Raw genomic sequence first — 17,237 nt, 5'->3', positions numbered from 1 at the left:
GAGAGAGAGAGAGATTAAATCAAATTGAAGTGTGGAGGAGAAGGTATAGGTATAGGTATGGTAGAATGTGTGCAATTTTATTGTAAAGAGTGGGCATTTTGGTGATTTGTATCACAGTTTTGTTGCAGGCCTGGTACTATGACTTATGGGCCAAAAACTGATGTCTTAATTTGTCTAAAAATTATTATAAGTGGGTTTTTTGTGTTTTTAAATTTGGTTATGTACTACTATGTAATTTTCTCAAAAAAAATCATAATTACGTGTTGTCAGTCTAAAATTATGACCCAAAACCAAACAAAAATCTTCTCCGAGCGAATTCAAAACAATCTTTCGATTCTTCTTCCCCTTTGTACAGTGCAACAGTGACTGTACGTATTTGAAGTTATATATCTCAAGTCATCAATATAAATAGTTAATTTCATAGTTGGTGAAATAAGTATGAGAGCAAGGACAAAATCTTCCACGTTTCCAAAGATAAATGAAGAAGTCAAGTATTTTGGGGTTTCCATTAGAGAAATTATATCAGACCCTCAAAATCACTACAAACCTACCAAGGTCCTTTGCGCTGATCCAAATCCGAGCACCACCAATGTTGCCGATCCGAATGAGTCCAATGTTGTTGATCCAAAGGAGTCCAAAAGTGCCGATCCAAATGAGTGTGAATGCTTAATTGTTAGAGAAGGGGAAGTGTCTGATTTTGTTACCGCTAATACCTTGGTTACAACTGTACTCACCCAAAAGTTATGATATTAGGGATGGACAATGTATATCGACTTTGATGATGTCACATTCTATATGATTTTAAATGCAAACCGTCTCTGTTTTATATGCTAAAAAGATTGTAATACATGTTTTTCGTCTTAAAACATCATATTCCCGATATGAAGAAACCTAAAAAACGTTTATTTTAAAAATACTAGTGTGGAAGACTTTATTGAACAATGGATCTTGTTAGTTCCTATCTATTTACTAGATTATTGCATATAACTGCTTACGTGATTGTTTTACGACATTGATTTCTATTGGTTCTTCTAGCTTAGGATTACTGCTTGGTAACCCCTGGTTGACAACCATAAGGACAAAATCTCCCGCGTTTCCAAATATTCTCAGATAAAAGAAGAAGTCACGTATTTTGGGGTTTCACTTAAGAAATTTAATAAAGTATCGGACCCTCAAAATTACTATAAACCTACCAAAGTCTTTTGGGCTAATCCAAATCCGAGCACCACCAATGCTGCTGATCCAAATCATGACACAACTGAATGATAGTTTTTACCTGTTTCAAAGACGCCAAAACCTCATAACTCTGAGGTGCCACATAAATAATGTCTTTCGGAAACGAAAAACACCTGAAATTTTTCCTACTTCTATCAGCAAAAGGAATCTTATGTTGCCGAGTGAGGGGTCTAGCTCTCATGAAAAAAATATCTCGATCTGCCTTTGACTGAAACTTTACCAGATGGACGTGGTAATTCCCCTCTATCTCGGTCAGAGGATGTCAAAAACCCCCCTCTGCAATATTCTTCACTCTCTTACTACAAATCAAAGAGTCCACAAATTTCAGTACTAACTCTATTCATATTATGGGTGGTCATGAGATAAATGGTTAATTTCGCGTGATTAAATGACTCAGGTATATGTGTTTTTAAAACTATTGGTTTTAAACCATCTAATAATTTCTTCTAAACTTTTCGTACTAAGTCTATTCATATTAAAAATTAAATATAGTTTTAAAAACACATATATTTGAGTCATTTAATCACGCGAAATTAACCACCTATCTCATGACCATCTATAATATGAATAGACTTAGTATTGAAATTTGTGGACTTTTTGATTTGTAGTAAGAGAGTGAAGAATATTGCAGAGGGGGGTTTTGGACATCCTTTGACCAAGTTAGAGAGGAATTACCATGTCCATCTGGTAAAGTTTCAGTTAAAGACAGATCGAGACATTTTTTTCATGAGAGCTAGGCCCCTCACTCGACAACATAAGATTTCTTTTGCTTGTAGAAGTATGAAAAATTTCATGTGTTTTTCGTTTCCGAAAGACATTATTTATGTGGCACCTTAGAGTTATGAGGTTTTGGCGTCTTTGAAACAGATAAAAACTATCATTTAGTTGTGTCCTGATTTGGATCAGCAGCATTGATGGTGCTCGGATTTGGATTAGCCCAAAAGACTTTGGTAGGTTTGTAGTAATTTTGAGGGTATGATAATTTATTAAATTTCTCAAGTGAAACCCCAAAATACGTGACTTCTTCCTTCATCTGAGAATATTTGAAAACGCGGGAGATTTTGTCCTTATGGTTGTCAACCAGGGGTTACCAAGCAATAATCCTAAGCTAGAAGAACCAATAGAAATCAATGTCGTAAAACAACAACCACGTAAGCAGTTATATGCAATAATCTAGTAAATAGATAGGAATATAAGAACTAACAAGATCCATTATTCAATAAAGTCTTCCGTACTAGTAGTTTTAAAATAAACGTTTTTTAGGTTTCCTCATATCGTGAACATGATGTCAGGTGATGTTTTAAGACGAAAAACATGCATTGCAATCTTTTTAGCATATAAAACAGAAATGATTGCACTTAAAATCATATAAAACGTGACATCATCAAAGTTGATATACATTGTTCATCCCTAACATCATAACTTTTGGGAGAGTACAGTTGTCTAACCAAGGTATTAGCAGTAACAAAATCACACTTCCCCTTCTCTAACAACTAAGCATTCACACTCCCATGGTTTATTAACAAGTTTTATGATAGCGATCAAGTCTAGAATCTTAGCATCAACTTGTTATTAATGCACACCGACAATGTTGAAATCCTGTTATAGAAATCAAATTCAGAGCATAAAATCAACTCCTTAACCACAAGAGAGATGAACAATGACACTTGCACACAAGCGAATCACAAGAAATTCGAAAAGAAGTATCGAAATCAGATGCAGAGCATAATATCAACTTCTTAACCACAACAGAGGTGAACAATGAAACTTTCACACAACCGAATCACAAGCAAAACATATCGCAATTCAAAAACAAGTAGGCAAAATGCAAGCGAAAAGACGAGAGCCACAGCCTAATCAATGTAAACTAGTGTTAAAAGTATAATTACATGAAGCTACCCATAAATTCACAACTGACTGACTGATGCAACACACTGAGATTGAGATGTGGAGTTTTACCTTCATGAAATTCCCATTTGGCTGCGCTTTTTGTAGAGGACTTGGATTTCGCCGCAGCTGGGCTCTGATTCTGAGAACGAGAGGCGCCTAATACATCAGACACGATTACGAGTGTTAGTACTGCCTTTGCAACTTAATTAGGTAAACAAGAGATTCAGGTGTGGTTTTTACCTCCTTTCACAGCCTCGGATCTTTTTGAGGGAGAATTGAATCGTCCCGGGCTCTGAGAACGGCAGTCAAGAGCGCCGCCGCGATCCACCACAGAAATTCCCGGGCGAGCCGCCGCGAGCCACCGCAGAATCTCCACGTCCGCCGCCTCGACTCTCCGACCTTCCCCTTCCACCACCCCTCACATCAAGAGAGCGTCCTCTCCTTCCCGTCGACGACATCTCAGACTCTCGGTGCTCTCCTCTTCGCTACTCTCGATCAGATCTCCCCCTCGATCAGACTCTCGGGTTCTCGTTTGTTATGAAAATTGCTGTTTTATTTTGAGGTGCAGCAACCCTAAATTAATTTATAGGGCATATACAAATTATATCTCCTTAATATGTCATGGAGTTACACTTTAAATGTTCTCTATGTAGTTGAGTTGGTTAAGTCATTCGCTTACAAACAAGAACACCCGGGTTCGAGTTCTGCTACTCCCCTATTTTTTCTGATGTTCTCTTCCTCTTTTCTTTTTCTTCTGTGTTTTTTTCTCCTTCTACTACAAACTTGTCCTATTTTCAATTACTATCTCTTACCTTCCTTCTCATTTTCTTCCCCACTTTTCTTATCTCTTCATGATTTAAGTATAGTTTTGACCAAAAGTCAAAATCTTGGAAACAATATTGACAACAACAAAAATTCGTTTTGGCTACTCTAATTAGCCTAGACAAAATTTACATCCTAGATCCGCCACTGGGCATAGCTGATGAGTTTAGTGTTCACATTGACATCCCCATAGGCATGACAAAAACTAAATGAATTATAAGAACTCAAATCGTAATACTTAATAGGCGTAGCTTCTTTGTCTCTGATTTTAGTTTCACAATAATGCAAACCGACAACGATAGAGTCGATACCCAAATCATCCCACAAGCTACAAATTTCTCTTTGCATTGCCCTAAAGACACCTAGCTACTTATACGCCCACAGTCACGTAAACAAAAGGATAAGAACATTTTAAATTTTAATTTGAAAACTATGGATAATAAAACATTTGTAACATCTTAATCACATCATCAATATCTAAACAGACAAACAAAAACAAGGTATTTAGGAATTTCTGATATGTTTTGTTTTTGGGAAATTTTATTAACACATCCCTAATTACTAGATACACATCTGATACTGAATACACCACCTATTAACTTTACTGTTTTAATATTTTACTAGATACACATACTCAAACTTCCTATAATGCCCTTATTTGAATACACAACTTATTCACTAAATACACGACTCATTCACTAAATACACCCCTTTTTGAATTTTGTTTCTATTTTCCTCTTCTTTCACTCTTTTTTTTTGTTTGAAGTGTCACTCATTTTTTCTTCCTTGGAGAGATTTTACCTTTTCACCTTGCCAAAATTTTTATGTGTTTTTTTCTCGTTCTTTTTCTCCTTCTTCCAATTTTTCTTCCCCTTGTTGAATTTTGTTTCTATTTTTCTCTTCTTTCACTCATTTTTTCTTTCTTTTACCAATTTTAATTTCCTTTTCTTCCGTTTTTTGTTTTTCTTTCTCTTTTTTTTTCACTAATTTCAATTTTTCCTTTTATTTATCGTTAAGCTATGGAGACATCAAAAAAAATTTCGGAGACATCTGAAAAAAATAATGTGGCCGTCGCCCAAATGATAAAAATTTAGCCCACCCCACATACAATTCATGGATACGTCCCTACATGTATAGCTAGCATAGTTCTTGTAGAACGAGTTATCAAAATAGAAAGATTTTTGTTTTTTAATGGAAATGGATGTTACTCCAGGGGGTATAAAGCCTATATGTTAAAACTACAAATAGGACAAGCGAGAATTAAACTCTAATACAAGTTCAAACAGCTAGTCAACTAAGAGTATAGCTTTGATACAATCTGAAAGAGCTTATAAAAGCTGCAAAGAAAAAACTAATTCAAAAACTAATGTTCAAGAGGACTTTATTTTGGCCTAAAAAGCAATAACCTATATAACTAACTAAAATACCCCAGGTCAATGAATTGAGGCCTAAAACCCTTATGGTATACCTTTCCATTAAAAAAAAGGGTAGGTTAATAGGTTATGTAGGGATTTAATACTCTACCAAGAAGCCCAATTCAGGCCCAATCCAAACTAAAGACAGAAGGAAAGAAAAAGGCTTAAACCCCAGCCCATATAGGACTACAGCCTGGCCCAAATCCCTACCTCTCTCTCGTGTGGCTCGAGCCGGTATCGTGCTTGCCGGAGGAGTCACCCACCACCGTATCAATCCGGTGACTCTTCAGCCCTGGACCACATGATCTCCGACCTGCCGCATCTTCTGCAAGTGCCACCGGTGAAGGTCGTCGCTGCCCTCGCCAGTCAAAGTCTTTGCCGCCTTCAACCTCTGCTATTACGAGCGCAGCCGTTGAGAAACAAGATCTAGAAATCTCCTCCGCGCACCTACACGAAAGAAGCCTCTACTGGGAGCTACAGAAGAGAGCTTTTGATCCGATCTGTGGTAAGACCAGATACTACACTCCAAATCCAAAGACAGTAGCCTTCATAGCCCTCCGCCGCTCACCGTCACAACAGAACCGCCCAGACCCTCGTTGAGATCTGCTCCCTCTGCACAGGAAACACCTTCGTCGGTCAAACCCGACCAGACATACACGTCGCACGAGATCCCTTCCCAAAGAAACTGAAGCCGATGCAGACGTCGCCGCCGCCCTGCGCACGAAACCTAGGGTTTAGTTTTCCTCAACTCCGGAGAAGTCAGAGCGAATTTTTTAGGTATTCTTATTATTATCAGAATAGAAAGATTAGTTCTAGTTCATTCTGATAAATTAGAATCATTGTTGTAGATGACTTGGGAGATCTATTCCTATAAGAGTACGTTGGACGTGGATATCAGGTTTTCCATAATGACTTGGTACATTATGATAGTTAAGGATTTAGTCTCCTTTAATTTCTGAGAGGTGCTCGAGGGTCTATATATGCTATACGTACTAATTAGTAAATAAGCACGCTATTCATAATCTCAGCCTCATAAGATTTTTCATCACCATGTCTCAACGAGGTCAGTAAATTTTCTTCATCTCATGTAATTGATTTAATTAGTGTCTCGATCGATCTATATATCGCAGCATGAATCATGATCATGTCAAATCTAATTAACTATGCGTTCTATATGTAACAGGTTCTAAGCCACAAACCAGGTGGAATTTGTTCTTTCATCTCGCCATGATGCTCTACTTGGTATTGGTGATCGGGTCATCGTTTTCCTTATGAAACGCGATACCGCACCAGATCCCTTAAAGATCCACGTAACAGATGCCTCCCTCACTCGACTCAACTCCGACAACTATAATCTTGCCCTAACTATCGCCCTTGAAAACCGAAACGAGTATTTCCAGATCTATTACGACAACGCACAAGTCGTCGCCCGTTACAACAACAAGTCTGCTGTGGCTAGTGTCGATACTTTACACCAACTCGAAAAGAGTACTACTCTTCTGACGCCATTGTTGAAACTGCAGCATGGGAATAACAGTACTGATATTGTTGATGATGATGCAGCTGGGAATTATCACTACGACATTGTCGTCAAGCTCTATCTTCCAAAGACGTACAAGTCCATCTCCATTATTATGAGGAGGAACGATTGGCAAAGCGGTATACATCTCTACGTATGTGACTTGAAAGTTCCTGCAGCTTTGAACATTCGTGGATCAAACTATGTTCATGCTTTCAATACTACCGAGTGCGCGCCAATTAAGATGAATACCACCGAAATATATAGTTACAATCATGTTTAATCTAGCCTTATTGAAGTTTCTTTTTTCATCGTAAACATCGTAGATGAAGTTTATTCCCCTCTGTAATTTGATTCATTTACAATCGTAAACAAATAATCGTAAACTTTGCTTATTACATAATGGTCGATAGGATATATGGAAATATATGTATCGTCAGTTCCGTCACTAGCTATTGGTCTATTTATCTATCTATCTTAATTAAATGTTTAACTTTAATTTGTCTTGCATATCATCTCCATTATTCAGCAATATAACCCATGTAGGGTACGGGTTCCGTGAAACTAAACTTGAAAAAAAAAAAAAAAAAAAAAAAAAGAAGAAGAAGAAAAAGACAACAACAAACAACAACAACTAATGGTATCTAATTTTTCTAATAATTCATGCATGGTTTCATAAAGCTTAACTACAAAAGAATTCTTCGAAGAATCTCGATTATTCTCCAGCAAACTCATCACACACTCCTCTTAATTTCTGTCCAAAGCAGCCACCAAACTACACCTAGCTGCTCCTTATACGAGATCGATCACAAACATCACCTTTGGCGTACGTCTAACCCACTACGCCATTTTTGTACCAGAACCGGAGACGACGGATCTTTTTCATCGTGTTAATTGGTTTACAGTCAACAAAACTAGTTCTTTTCATATACGTATTCCAGTAAGCCTAATATGCTCAAATCATTGTTGAGCGAGGCCTGTTTTCGAAGTTACTCTATGATCAGGAATTAGTGATTTAGTCGATCTCCGATCCGTTAAGGAAGAATGTGCTTTTACTCCTTGACAGATCTAGCTTATATATACCTCTAGGATGTCCGGCCTGAGGCATTCATAACAATCTATTAGCTAGCTCCACAAGAATGGCACGCACAATTGGACACGAGAGAAGGTATGATAGCTGCTGGTCGCTCAATTGTAGTGTGGGGGCTATGGTTTGTATTTGTATCATGACTACCGTCGCCGTCGGTGCTTTTGTATGCATAGCTCTTATTTGTGTCGACCTACAACGTAATCCCACACCAGATGACCTAAAGATGGCTGTAACTGATGCATCCTTCACCGACGAGTTCAACATTACTAAGTGCAACAACTACAATCTCGACCTCAACATCACCCTTGGATATCGCAACAAGTATTTCCACATCTACTTCGGGAGGGCTCTAGTCGTCGCAGAATACCGCAACACGTCTGCATTGGCCAGCATGGCTGGCTTTCACCTACCGCCAAAGAACACGACGACTCTTCCGACGCCGTCGTTGAAACTGGAGCGGGAGCGAGGACATTATTAGTACCGGTGATGATTCAGCTGGGTCTGACGTCTACAGCATTCTCGTCAAGCTTTATCTTCCGATTAACAAGGTCAAGTCAGTCAACTGGTACCTATCGGATCGCCGTTCTTTCGGAGACCAAATCTGCTTCACATGTGACTTGAAGCAGGTTCCTCTGCAGAATGGATCACAATCTGCCCCTGCTGCTGCTTTTCATTCTACCAAGTGCCGATTTCATGATTCATATAATTGCTAGTATTCCTTTTGAATGTTTTCTGACTTTTCTCTGCAAGTGTAGATAGATAACATGTGATTTTTGTATGTTTTCTTGCCAAATGTGAATTTGGATTACTGAGTCTGGAACTCTGGATTACTTTCAACAACTAATGCTTTCCATATACGTATTCGGAAAAAGAAACTCTAATTTTTCTTGCATATCATGTTCATTCTTCAACAATTTAAACCATATATGTACAGTGGCGTTCACTGAAACAAAGTGAACTTGAGGAGAACAAAATCACATTAAGCAGCTATATCTACTTTCTTTCATTCATGTTTTCATGAAACAAAATTAAGAAGAATTATTCTTCAGCAGCCATCACGCACTCTTCTTTCTGTCCAAAGCAGCCACCACACTACACCTCCTTCTAGGATCACATACATCACCTTTTGCGTCTAACCATAACGCCGTTGTCGTACCAGAACCGGAGATGGGTCTGTTTCATCCACCAGTCCCTCTATCTTTTTGACTTCAATCTCCGCCACCACCGCAAATCCCATGATCCCAAAAGCCTGTGTTTTTTCTACCACAAACTTGTCTAGTCTTGGCCACAAACACTCGCTAAGAGACTTGTCAATCTGCACGCTGGCGAGTGCTTCGAGGATGCAGCGTCGCCGTAACCGGGGGAGATCTAGGACGTGGGGTGGCATTGCAAAACACTCGCTGGTCACATCTGGAAATGACACTTCGTAAGTGGTCGGAGATCCGGCGTCGTTTAGAGGTTGCTGATGAACTCTGTGTCTATGTTTCAGGCGGATTTGGAGAGTTGCTGCCTTTGGGTGTTTTGGGTTCTCCATTTTGAAGAAGGTTTTCAGAGTGAAGATCTCGGTAGATGCCATCGCTGAAATGGATTAAGAGATTGGTGGTTATGTACTTTTATATACACTTCTCCATTAATCCTATTCAGATGAGGATCAGTAGGTTTCCCAATTGAAATTGGATAGTTTTTTTTTCCTTTCCCGAAAGGAATTGGGAAAGTCTTTCCTTTTTTCTGAAGGTCCCACTGGCTCTGGGTAAACATTGTTTCTATAAAGACTACCCTTTTCATTCTAAGCTAAGATCGTTCTTCCTAGTTCTGTGTATAAATAGCTCGGCCTATGTTGTTGGGAAGGTAGTTTAATCTGAATCATTCTTCCACTAATCTTCGGCCATTTCTGTTTTTGTTAAGCATTCTCATAATCTCATCCATGGCCAAGGTCGACGCTGATTCTAACAATGCAAACGGCTTCCTTTTTGAACTCAAAGGCATCCTCAGCCTCCTCACGCTTATCATTCTCACTGTTTTTGCTGTTATGCTTCTTATACTCTTCACACGACCCTACATTGCTTTTTCTGACGTTACTCATGCTTCACTTGCCGAGTTCAACTTATTTAGTACCGCCACCACCACCAACAATTTTAGTGCAACTATTCTTCACTACCAGCTTAACCTCAACATCGCAGTCGGTAATCCAAACGAAAACTACGGTATCTACTATGACAATGTTCAAGTGCTAGCTTATTACAAGCAGCAGAGGTTTGGCATGGCGAACTTGAGCTCTTTTTACCAAGGGAAAAAGAATACAACTAAAATGACACTGTCGTTGAAAGGACAACAACTGATGATCTTTGATAGGACTGAAGATCTTTGCAGGCTTAAGAATTGCGACGTTGGAGATGGTTACGATATTGTTGTTGAGCTCTATCGTCGAAACAATTACCAATCCCCTTCGGCAATTAAGATCACCAAGTTCATTTGGCCGAGTTGGGAAGACAAGTCCAAGATGACATGTTACTTGGAGGCTCCTTTAATCAGTGATTACAAGAAAAACAGAGGAGCTCAATCTGCCATGTGCTATGAAGATCACTTTGATGATGAGCTAAATTTCCATTTTGTTTTTCTTTGTTTACTGGAGTTCCACTTGATTATATTGGCTTTCATGTTGGTTTTGATTCTCTTGGGGACTTCCGGAGAGGCCGAAGAGCAGAGTGCAGTACAAGTTTATAATCATAACGGGTGTATACTTGTTGTTCAGTTGTAATAATACATGATTCTGATCTTATTTAATTTCTAATCAGCTAGTCCTTTTGAATAATACCCTATGCCAATTTGAAGTTGGAAACTCACAATTTGACCCGAAAATAATAATAACGAATCGACACGACTGCACTGAAGTGTTGATTTTGATGATTCACTGCATACTTCGGCGTGACGGGGAGAAGGCGATGACAGCCATGGAATTGGCAAATCAAAACAAAGACCAGCCAACGTATTGATGCATGAGATCGTGAATGAGAATCATGAATAGGAGTAGCCAAAACATCGCCTGATAGAAAAATGCCCTTTCCGTGCCGGCATCAACTCATACTGAGATTTATTGCTAGGAAAGTGCTTATGAAAGGCCTTCACTGCTCCGGCGACCCCATCTTCATTCTCCATTGCTTTGGCAATTTCAACAGCACGCTCTTTAACCTGCATGAATTTGAATTGCATTGAGGCTAGGTGTATAATGATATATAAACAAGCTAGAGTATTTATGACTAATACTTCCTTTTGATAATTTACTAACTAGAAATGATAATCTATTGTATGTTATGTGTTTACATTAATTCATGTTTGCTATAAATGTTTACATTTGGTCAGTAGTGTTTATAAAAGATTGCAAGTTTGAAGTTTTTGCCACCACAGACGTTAGAATATGCATGTTAAAATTACATGCAATATTGTAACTAAGAATCACAAATTCAGTTTAAGCAATGTGCTGAACATGTGAGAAACCCAAACCCATTGCAAATGACATCTATTGAATGGATTGTAAAGAAAATGGCAAATACCTTTCGATCTAACATGAACCGTATGGCATCAACCAATTTTTCAAGTGTGAACTCATCAACGGGGATTGGTGCAGGACCTACTCCTCTGGCATGCACCCTCTCACCCCAAAATGGCTGGTCTCCAAAGAATGGCACGATTGTAGTTGGACACTAAAAAAAGACAGAAGACAACCAAAGTAAGCCGCTGAATCCTTCACAAATGTCAGATTGCAAAGAATAGCATAAGCCGTTATGTTACCGCAGCTTTCAAACCAGCAGCAGTTGTCCCAGCACCTCCATGATGTACCTGGAAAGAATTCCATATATCGATTGAGAAACCAGATATGTGCTCAAAGAAATGTTGAAACAAGAATCGGATCTTCTTTTGGCTCTTAGGTACTCGTAACAGTAACTTTGAAACAGAACATTCTGATAGGTTCAACTACAGTTTAGCATTCTTTGATTTGGTATCTACCACAATAAGATTCCTTGAGATATTTCTTCTTACAATTCCATTTATTGTTTTTCTAGTACCTGATGTGGTTCACCTTTTTATTTTATTTTTGGCACTAATAAATCAAAATTGACAAACTATAACACTTTAGAACTACTATAAAACAAGTAGACTGCTATGGACCACATGAATATATTATTACTACATCAAGTTATCGTTACAACATGCAACTGCTGCTACATGCTTCAAATGAAAATGTTCAAGACTATTTCTATTGTCAGAATTGAATTAAAAATCATGTCACTGCAATAAGTATACCACATAGCTGTCATAAATCTAGTAAGCACCCACTGCCGCAAAATCTGAACGAAATCAAAATAAACTAATAGCATAAGAATTTACCACGGCAGAGCATCGTAGGAAGAGCCAATCATGAGGGCAATTGTCCACCAAGTACACAGAATCCGTTGTTTCTACCGCTGAGAAGAGAAAAATACATGGGTTTCATGTCCAGATAAGCATGCATATACACTTGCTCAAAAATAATCTAAGAATCAATACTTACAATTACCAAGGCCACCCCAGCCTTTGTTGATAATGCCCCTCTGTCCAGTAATCTTTAGAGCTTCAATAATAATATTGGTCATTTTCTCTGGTTCTTGAAGAGGCTAATACAACGCATAGTAAAAGAAAAACATTAGCATTTTGCGAGCCAATCTATCACTTCAATGAAATGATCAGCTTAATAACCTTTAGTGTTCAATACACAAGCATACTCATCAAACACACCTCAGTCAAATCGATATTAGAAAATTAAACAAAGGGATCAATTGTCAGCTATTATGAATGGAACCCTAGGACCGATGGTGCAAATATGAAGGCGGTCACTCTTTGGAGAGGCAAGGGTTTTATGTTAATTTTTGGTTGTGAAGGAACTTGTACTTATGTGGGTAAGGACGACAAAAGGGAGCTACTTGGAATATAACTATAATAAAAGGAATAATATTAATCGGCAATAGAAAAAGCTACAGAAGGAAAACATACAAGGCTACCAAATCCAACATAGACAGGCTGTTCACCAGCTCCAAGCCACTTCACAAGTGAATCAGGAGGCTCATAATTTGAAGCAAGGTCAAGAAAACAAAACCCAACAACATCAATCTTAGGCCCCCAATCTGCCAATCAAGTAAAACTTACGAATATTAATCATCAGCAAGAAAAACAATGCATTATATTTAGTATTTCATCATCAGCAAGGAAGATGATATGAAATCAAGATATTTGGATAGTGATAGAGTTTATTTCATCAGCAACTACAGTCATTTTCTTTCCTCTTTCTTGCACTGTACCTTGAATTGTAGTATGTTCCTGTCCAGTCTATCTGGTCCCGTCCCCCCCACCCACACACACACTCTCTCTTATTTAATAGGTCTATCAGGTCTTTTCTACTCTTCTTAGCTGGTCAAGGTGGCATATATCTACCCTATGTAATCATGTATTCATTTATCTTCCAAAAGAAAGTCTAACCAAGAATGTGAGTGATGGCAGAAGACATATTATGGGACTCTTACTCAATATTACATCAATTAGGACCTTTTTTAATCCAAAGAAATGACATTGGCTTAGACATTCAGAAGCTAGAGGAGAGACCTAGCAGATACTCATTATGAAGTCTACTTATAATGGACAATTAGGTTACCAACATATACAGAACATATGAACAGTCAGGCTGATCTTTAACTCATGGAATATTGAGGAACAAACAATGACAACCTCAATTATTAGCAACTGTTGGTCCCTCAGTACCTAGTGGCCAATGCACTGAAGAGAACTGTGACACTATATGTATGCCAACAACCCAAGACCTTATATCATGCCAATTCATATAAAGGTTCTATCTGAATGAAAAAGATTTAAATATGACCTTTAGGTTTGGGAACAAGATGAGGACTCCATATGTACCCATAGGGAACGTCAGGAGGAGTACTATAGTATCCACTTAAATATGTGGTACGTCTCAGCTTCAGCATTTTCTTCCTAAACTCATTTATCATGTCTCGAATTCCTAGCCAAATTAATGCATCGACTATTTGATATGATAGCTGGAAAGAAAAGAAAAATCCATTTAACAGCGAAATAAAGAACTGGCCAACAAAAGCACCAATACAGATCAAAATCAGTAAGATATAGAATATGAGACTCACTCTATATCCAATAGGTTGCTTGACACGGGAGAGAGGATGAGGGAATTCACTGGTAGGCCTGAGAAAAAATGAGCAAACTATCAACAATATCATATACAAATCTAATATGGAAGATAGGAAGCTACATATGAACATGAAAGAATATTCTCTTAGGATGAGGCACTGGTTTTATTATTCTAAACCCAAAACGTCCCTATTGAAAATGAGAAGTGATAAAGTCTGAAAGTAAAATAATTTAGCAACACACTTTTAGATATGTGATGAACATCCCCTATACTGATATCTATTGTGTATTTTGAGAAACCCATAGCACTATACAAACAATGGAGACAGAAAGAAAGTCTAAACAATAACAAGATAACAGTTAATTAGAAATACTTACGTCCATGGCATTGTGAAAAAAATATGAAGTGGTATTCTTAGTGCCTCAGCAACATGAGAGTGCCCTGGACAAGGATTTCAAAGATTAGTCAAAATAATTTCAAACTGCAGACAAATAAAAATATCTTTAAAATAATTATTGTGCCAATAGAACATAAGCATGAAGCCTTTTGAATAACTTCTTTAGACTTCTAGACATTGACCTAATTTGTCACACAAGGGAGTTTGGTTCAAAATGAAAGGTGATGATGAAGAAAACAAAAACACTATAATTTCTGGCCGAGGATAGTTCATAGATATAAGTACAAAATTTGATTTAAAGTCCAATTTGTTACCACTTTTTCCCTTTGATCGACTGTCTAGTACTCAGATCCCTCACTAAGAAAGTTTTAGTTCATTTCCAGGGAAACAATGTGTCAAATTGGCTTGCAAAATATCAATATGTGAAGAAAGGTCAACTATTTCAGTGCTTAAAGAAACCACATATACCATTTGCTCTTAGTTTTCTTGAAAACAAAAAAATAAGATGACAAATTCTAACCATATGCCGGCGGATTGGCAATTATTGCTTCAGCTTTAAATGGGACTTTGGAATCAGGATCAGGTTCCTTGCAAGCAGGAAGTAAAGAAAAAATTATTTCTTTTATTTGCTGCCGCTGAATGGATACTTCTGAAGGTCCTGATGGCAAGAAACCTTTATTCTTGACCATATCTGTAAACATACAAAGCTATTAATTGAGCTTACAAATGGCTATAAATCCTAAAAACTCATGTCTCACAATCTAATTCATACGTATGGACAAACCAAACAAGAGTATAAGGAGCTGGGCAAAGAACCTTTCCATTTTAGTACAGAAGGACACTAAAAAAACGAAAAAGGGATATCCAACAACGAAAAAAGGGGAAAAAAAAAAATTCACTTACATTCAGCAAGAACTTTTGGGTCCCCACCTAAAGGAAAGAACTCCAACCCAGCAGTAAGGACAAAATCTTTGAAATTTGCATGAGTTGCTAGCCTAACCCTATGGCCATATTCCTGCAAAGTAAAGTAACATAACATCAACTAACAGCTCTCTTTTTTTCTTATCAGTCCTGGCCTGTGAAGTTCAATTCCATATAGAAGGAATCTTCCAAGTACTCATATTTATAAAGCCAATATAAAGATGAATTGCAAAATGACTAATAAATCATGTAGTCCATTCCCAAACCATCCTTTTTCAATAGTGAAATCCCAAGATTAATTATTTGAGGAAGTAAGAATACAAAGACAACAAGCTAATTACAAATAACCATCAGATAGTTTATAACTGCAATGCAGATGAAGAGAAAGAACTAAGATAAGGACATGAGGTGTGTGTGTGTGGAGAGAGAGAGAGAGAGAGAGAGAGAGAGAGAGAGAGAGNNGAGAGAGAGAGAGAGAGAGCTGGAGATAGAGATAGTGAGATTTAAGAGAAAGTTAAAGATATGAAAGACAGAGCATTCATGGTAATCAAGCATCAATCATTCAGAAAACAATGGTCCTCCGGAATACGGCTTTGAGAGCTGAGAAATCCATATCCAACTTTTGTACTTATTTATCCAGTTTAATAATATCACTTCTTTCTTTTTTCTACAAAGAGATAGAATTAGAAACACAAATCGCCATATCATTTGGATGGGCGCATTCAGTGTCCTTTAAAGAGGATCCTCCAAGAGACCAAGACATTGACGTTAGATTTTGTTTTCAGCATACTCAATGTCATGCAACAGTTTCAACAATAAATTACAGGCACAAACCTAGCAATAAAAAGCTACTGAACTTAGAAAACACAAACAGTTGCTATTTCCATTTAAAACTGCATCCCATTACTCAACCTAATCAAGAGTAGCCAGAACGTTATCACCAACACCGAAGTCAACAATTCCGGAAGAAAGCAGACGCATTATGATACAAAATCATACACAGAAAGCTTATATAACCTGCAATTTTTTGCCAATAGCAACAAATGGCTGAACATCTCCTCTCGTACCAACAATCAGCATTACAATTTGCAGCGGAGGTACATCAGGCACCTCATCTCCTGTTGCACTGGAACTCTCCTCGTCATAAACAACTCCGGTTCCGAAATCCAGCAACTGCGGCTTAACATCCCCCGGAACGTCGAAATGTACAGTTCCGTTATCCGCAACCGTGGCCACTCGGTCTATATGTTTAAGCTGGACAAGTTCAACACCAACAACACTACAAAATTTCAATCTCCTTACTCTAAAACCGTACAAATTTGCAGAGAATGAACAAAAATCGAAGAGAATGAGCACCTTTTTTCTGAAAGGAATTTTCTCGTCGAAGAATCTGGTTAGATATAGAGCTAACGACTGACTCTGGCTCAATTTCGGACTCGTCGGACCGGAACTCGAACCCGACGAGGTTCCGTTTCCGTTTCCGGTTCCGGCGTTCCACGATTCTCCTCCGGAGGCTTCTATCGACACACGCCGCTCCGTAAACCCTACGTAATCCACATTTCACTCACAAAAATCAAAACCGTTACGCAGAAAAAATCAGTGAAACATTTACAGTGAGACGAATAATCAAAACCTGAAGAGGAGCTGCTGCTGCCGTTGGCGTTACCGTCGAGGTGCGCGTCGTGATAGACGGAAGTGTCGGAGGAGCTATCGGAATCGGCGCGGCGGTGATCGGCGGGAGGCGCGGTGGCCAT

General features: G+C 38.2%; 1 protein-coding gene across 1 annotated transcript; it reads right to left on the bottom strand.

Annotated features, from left to right (window-relative positions):
- Positions 1–10,661: 10,661 nt before the first annotated feature.
- On the bottom strand, positions 10,662–17,237 carry LOC101304115 (UDP-sugar-dependent glycosyltransferase 52-like). The gene is made up of 14 exons (XM_004304755.1): positions 17,117–17,237; positions 16,840–17,027; positions 16,501–16,737; positions 15,466–15,577; positions 15,083–15,253; positions 14,543–14,606; positions 14,161–14,218; positions 13,881–14,058; positions 13,001–13,131; positions 12,522–12,624; positions 12,359–12,435; positions 11,762–11,809; positions 11,524–11,673; positions 10,662–11,161 (listed from the first exon to the last, which is right to left on the bottom strand). The coding sequence occupies exons 1-14, from the start codon at positions 17,235–17,237 to the stop codon at positions 10,988–10,990; spliced, it is 1,812 nt and encodes a 603-aa protein (XP_004304803.1). The 3' UTR covers positions 10,662–10,987.

This window comes from Fragaria vesca, linkage group LG6, assembly GCF_000184155.1.
Source record: "Fragaria vesca subsp. vesca linkage group LG6, FraVesHawaii_1.0, whole genome shotgun sequence".
Lineage (NCBI taxonomy): Eukaryota > Viridiplantae > Streptophyta > Magnoliopsida > Rosales > Rosaceae > Fragaria > Fragaria vesca.
This window is presented reverse-complemented; position numbering and strand designations above follow the sequence as displayed.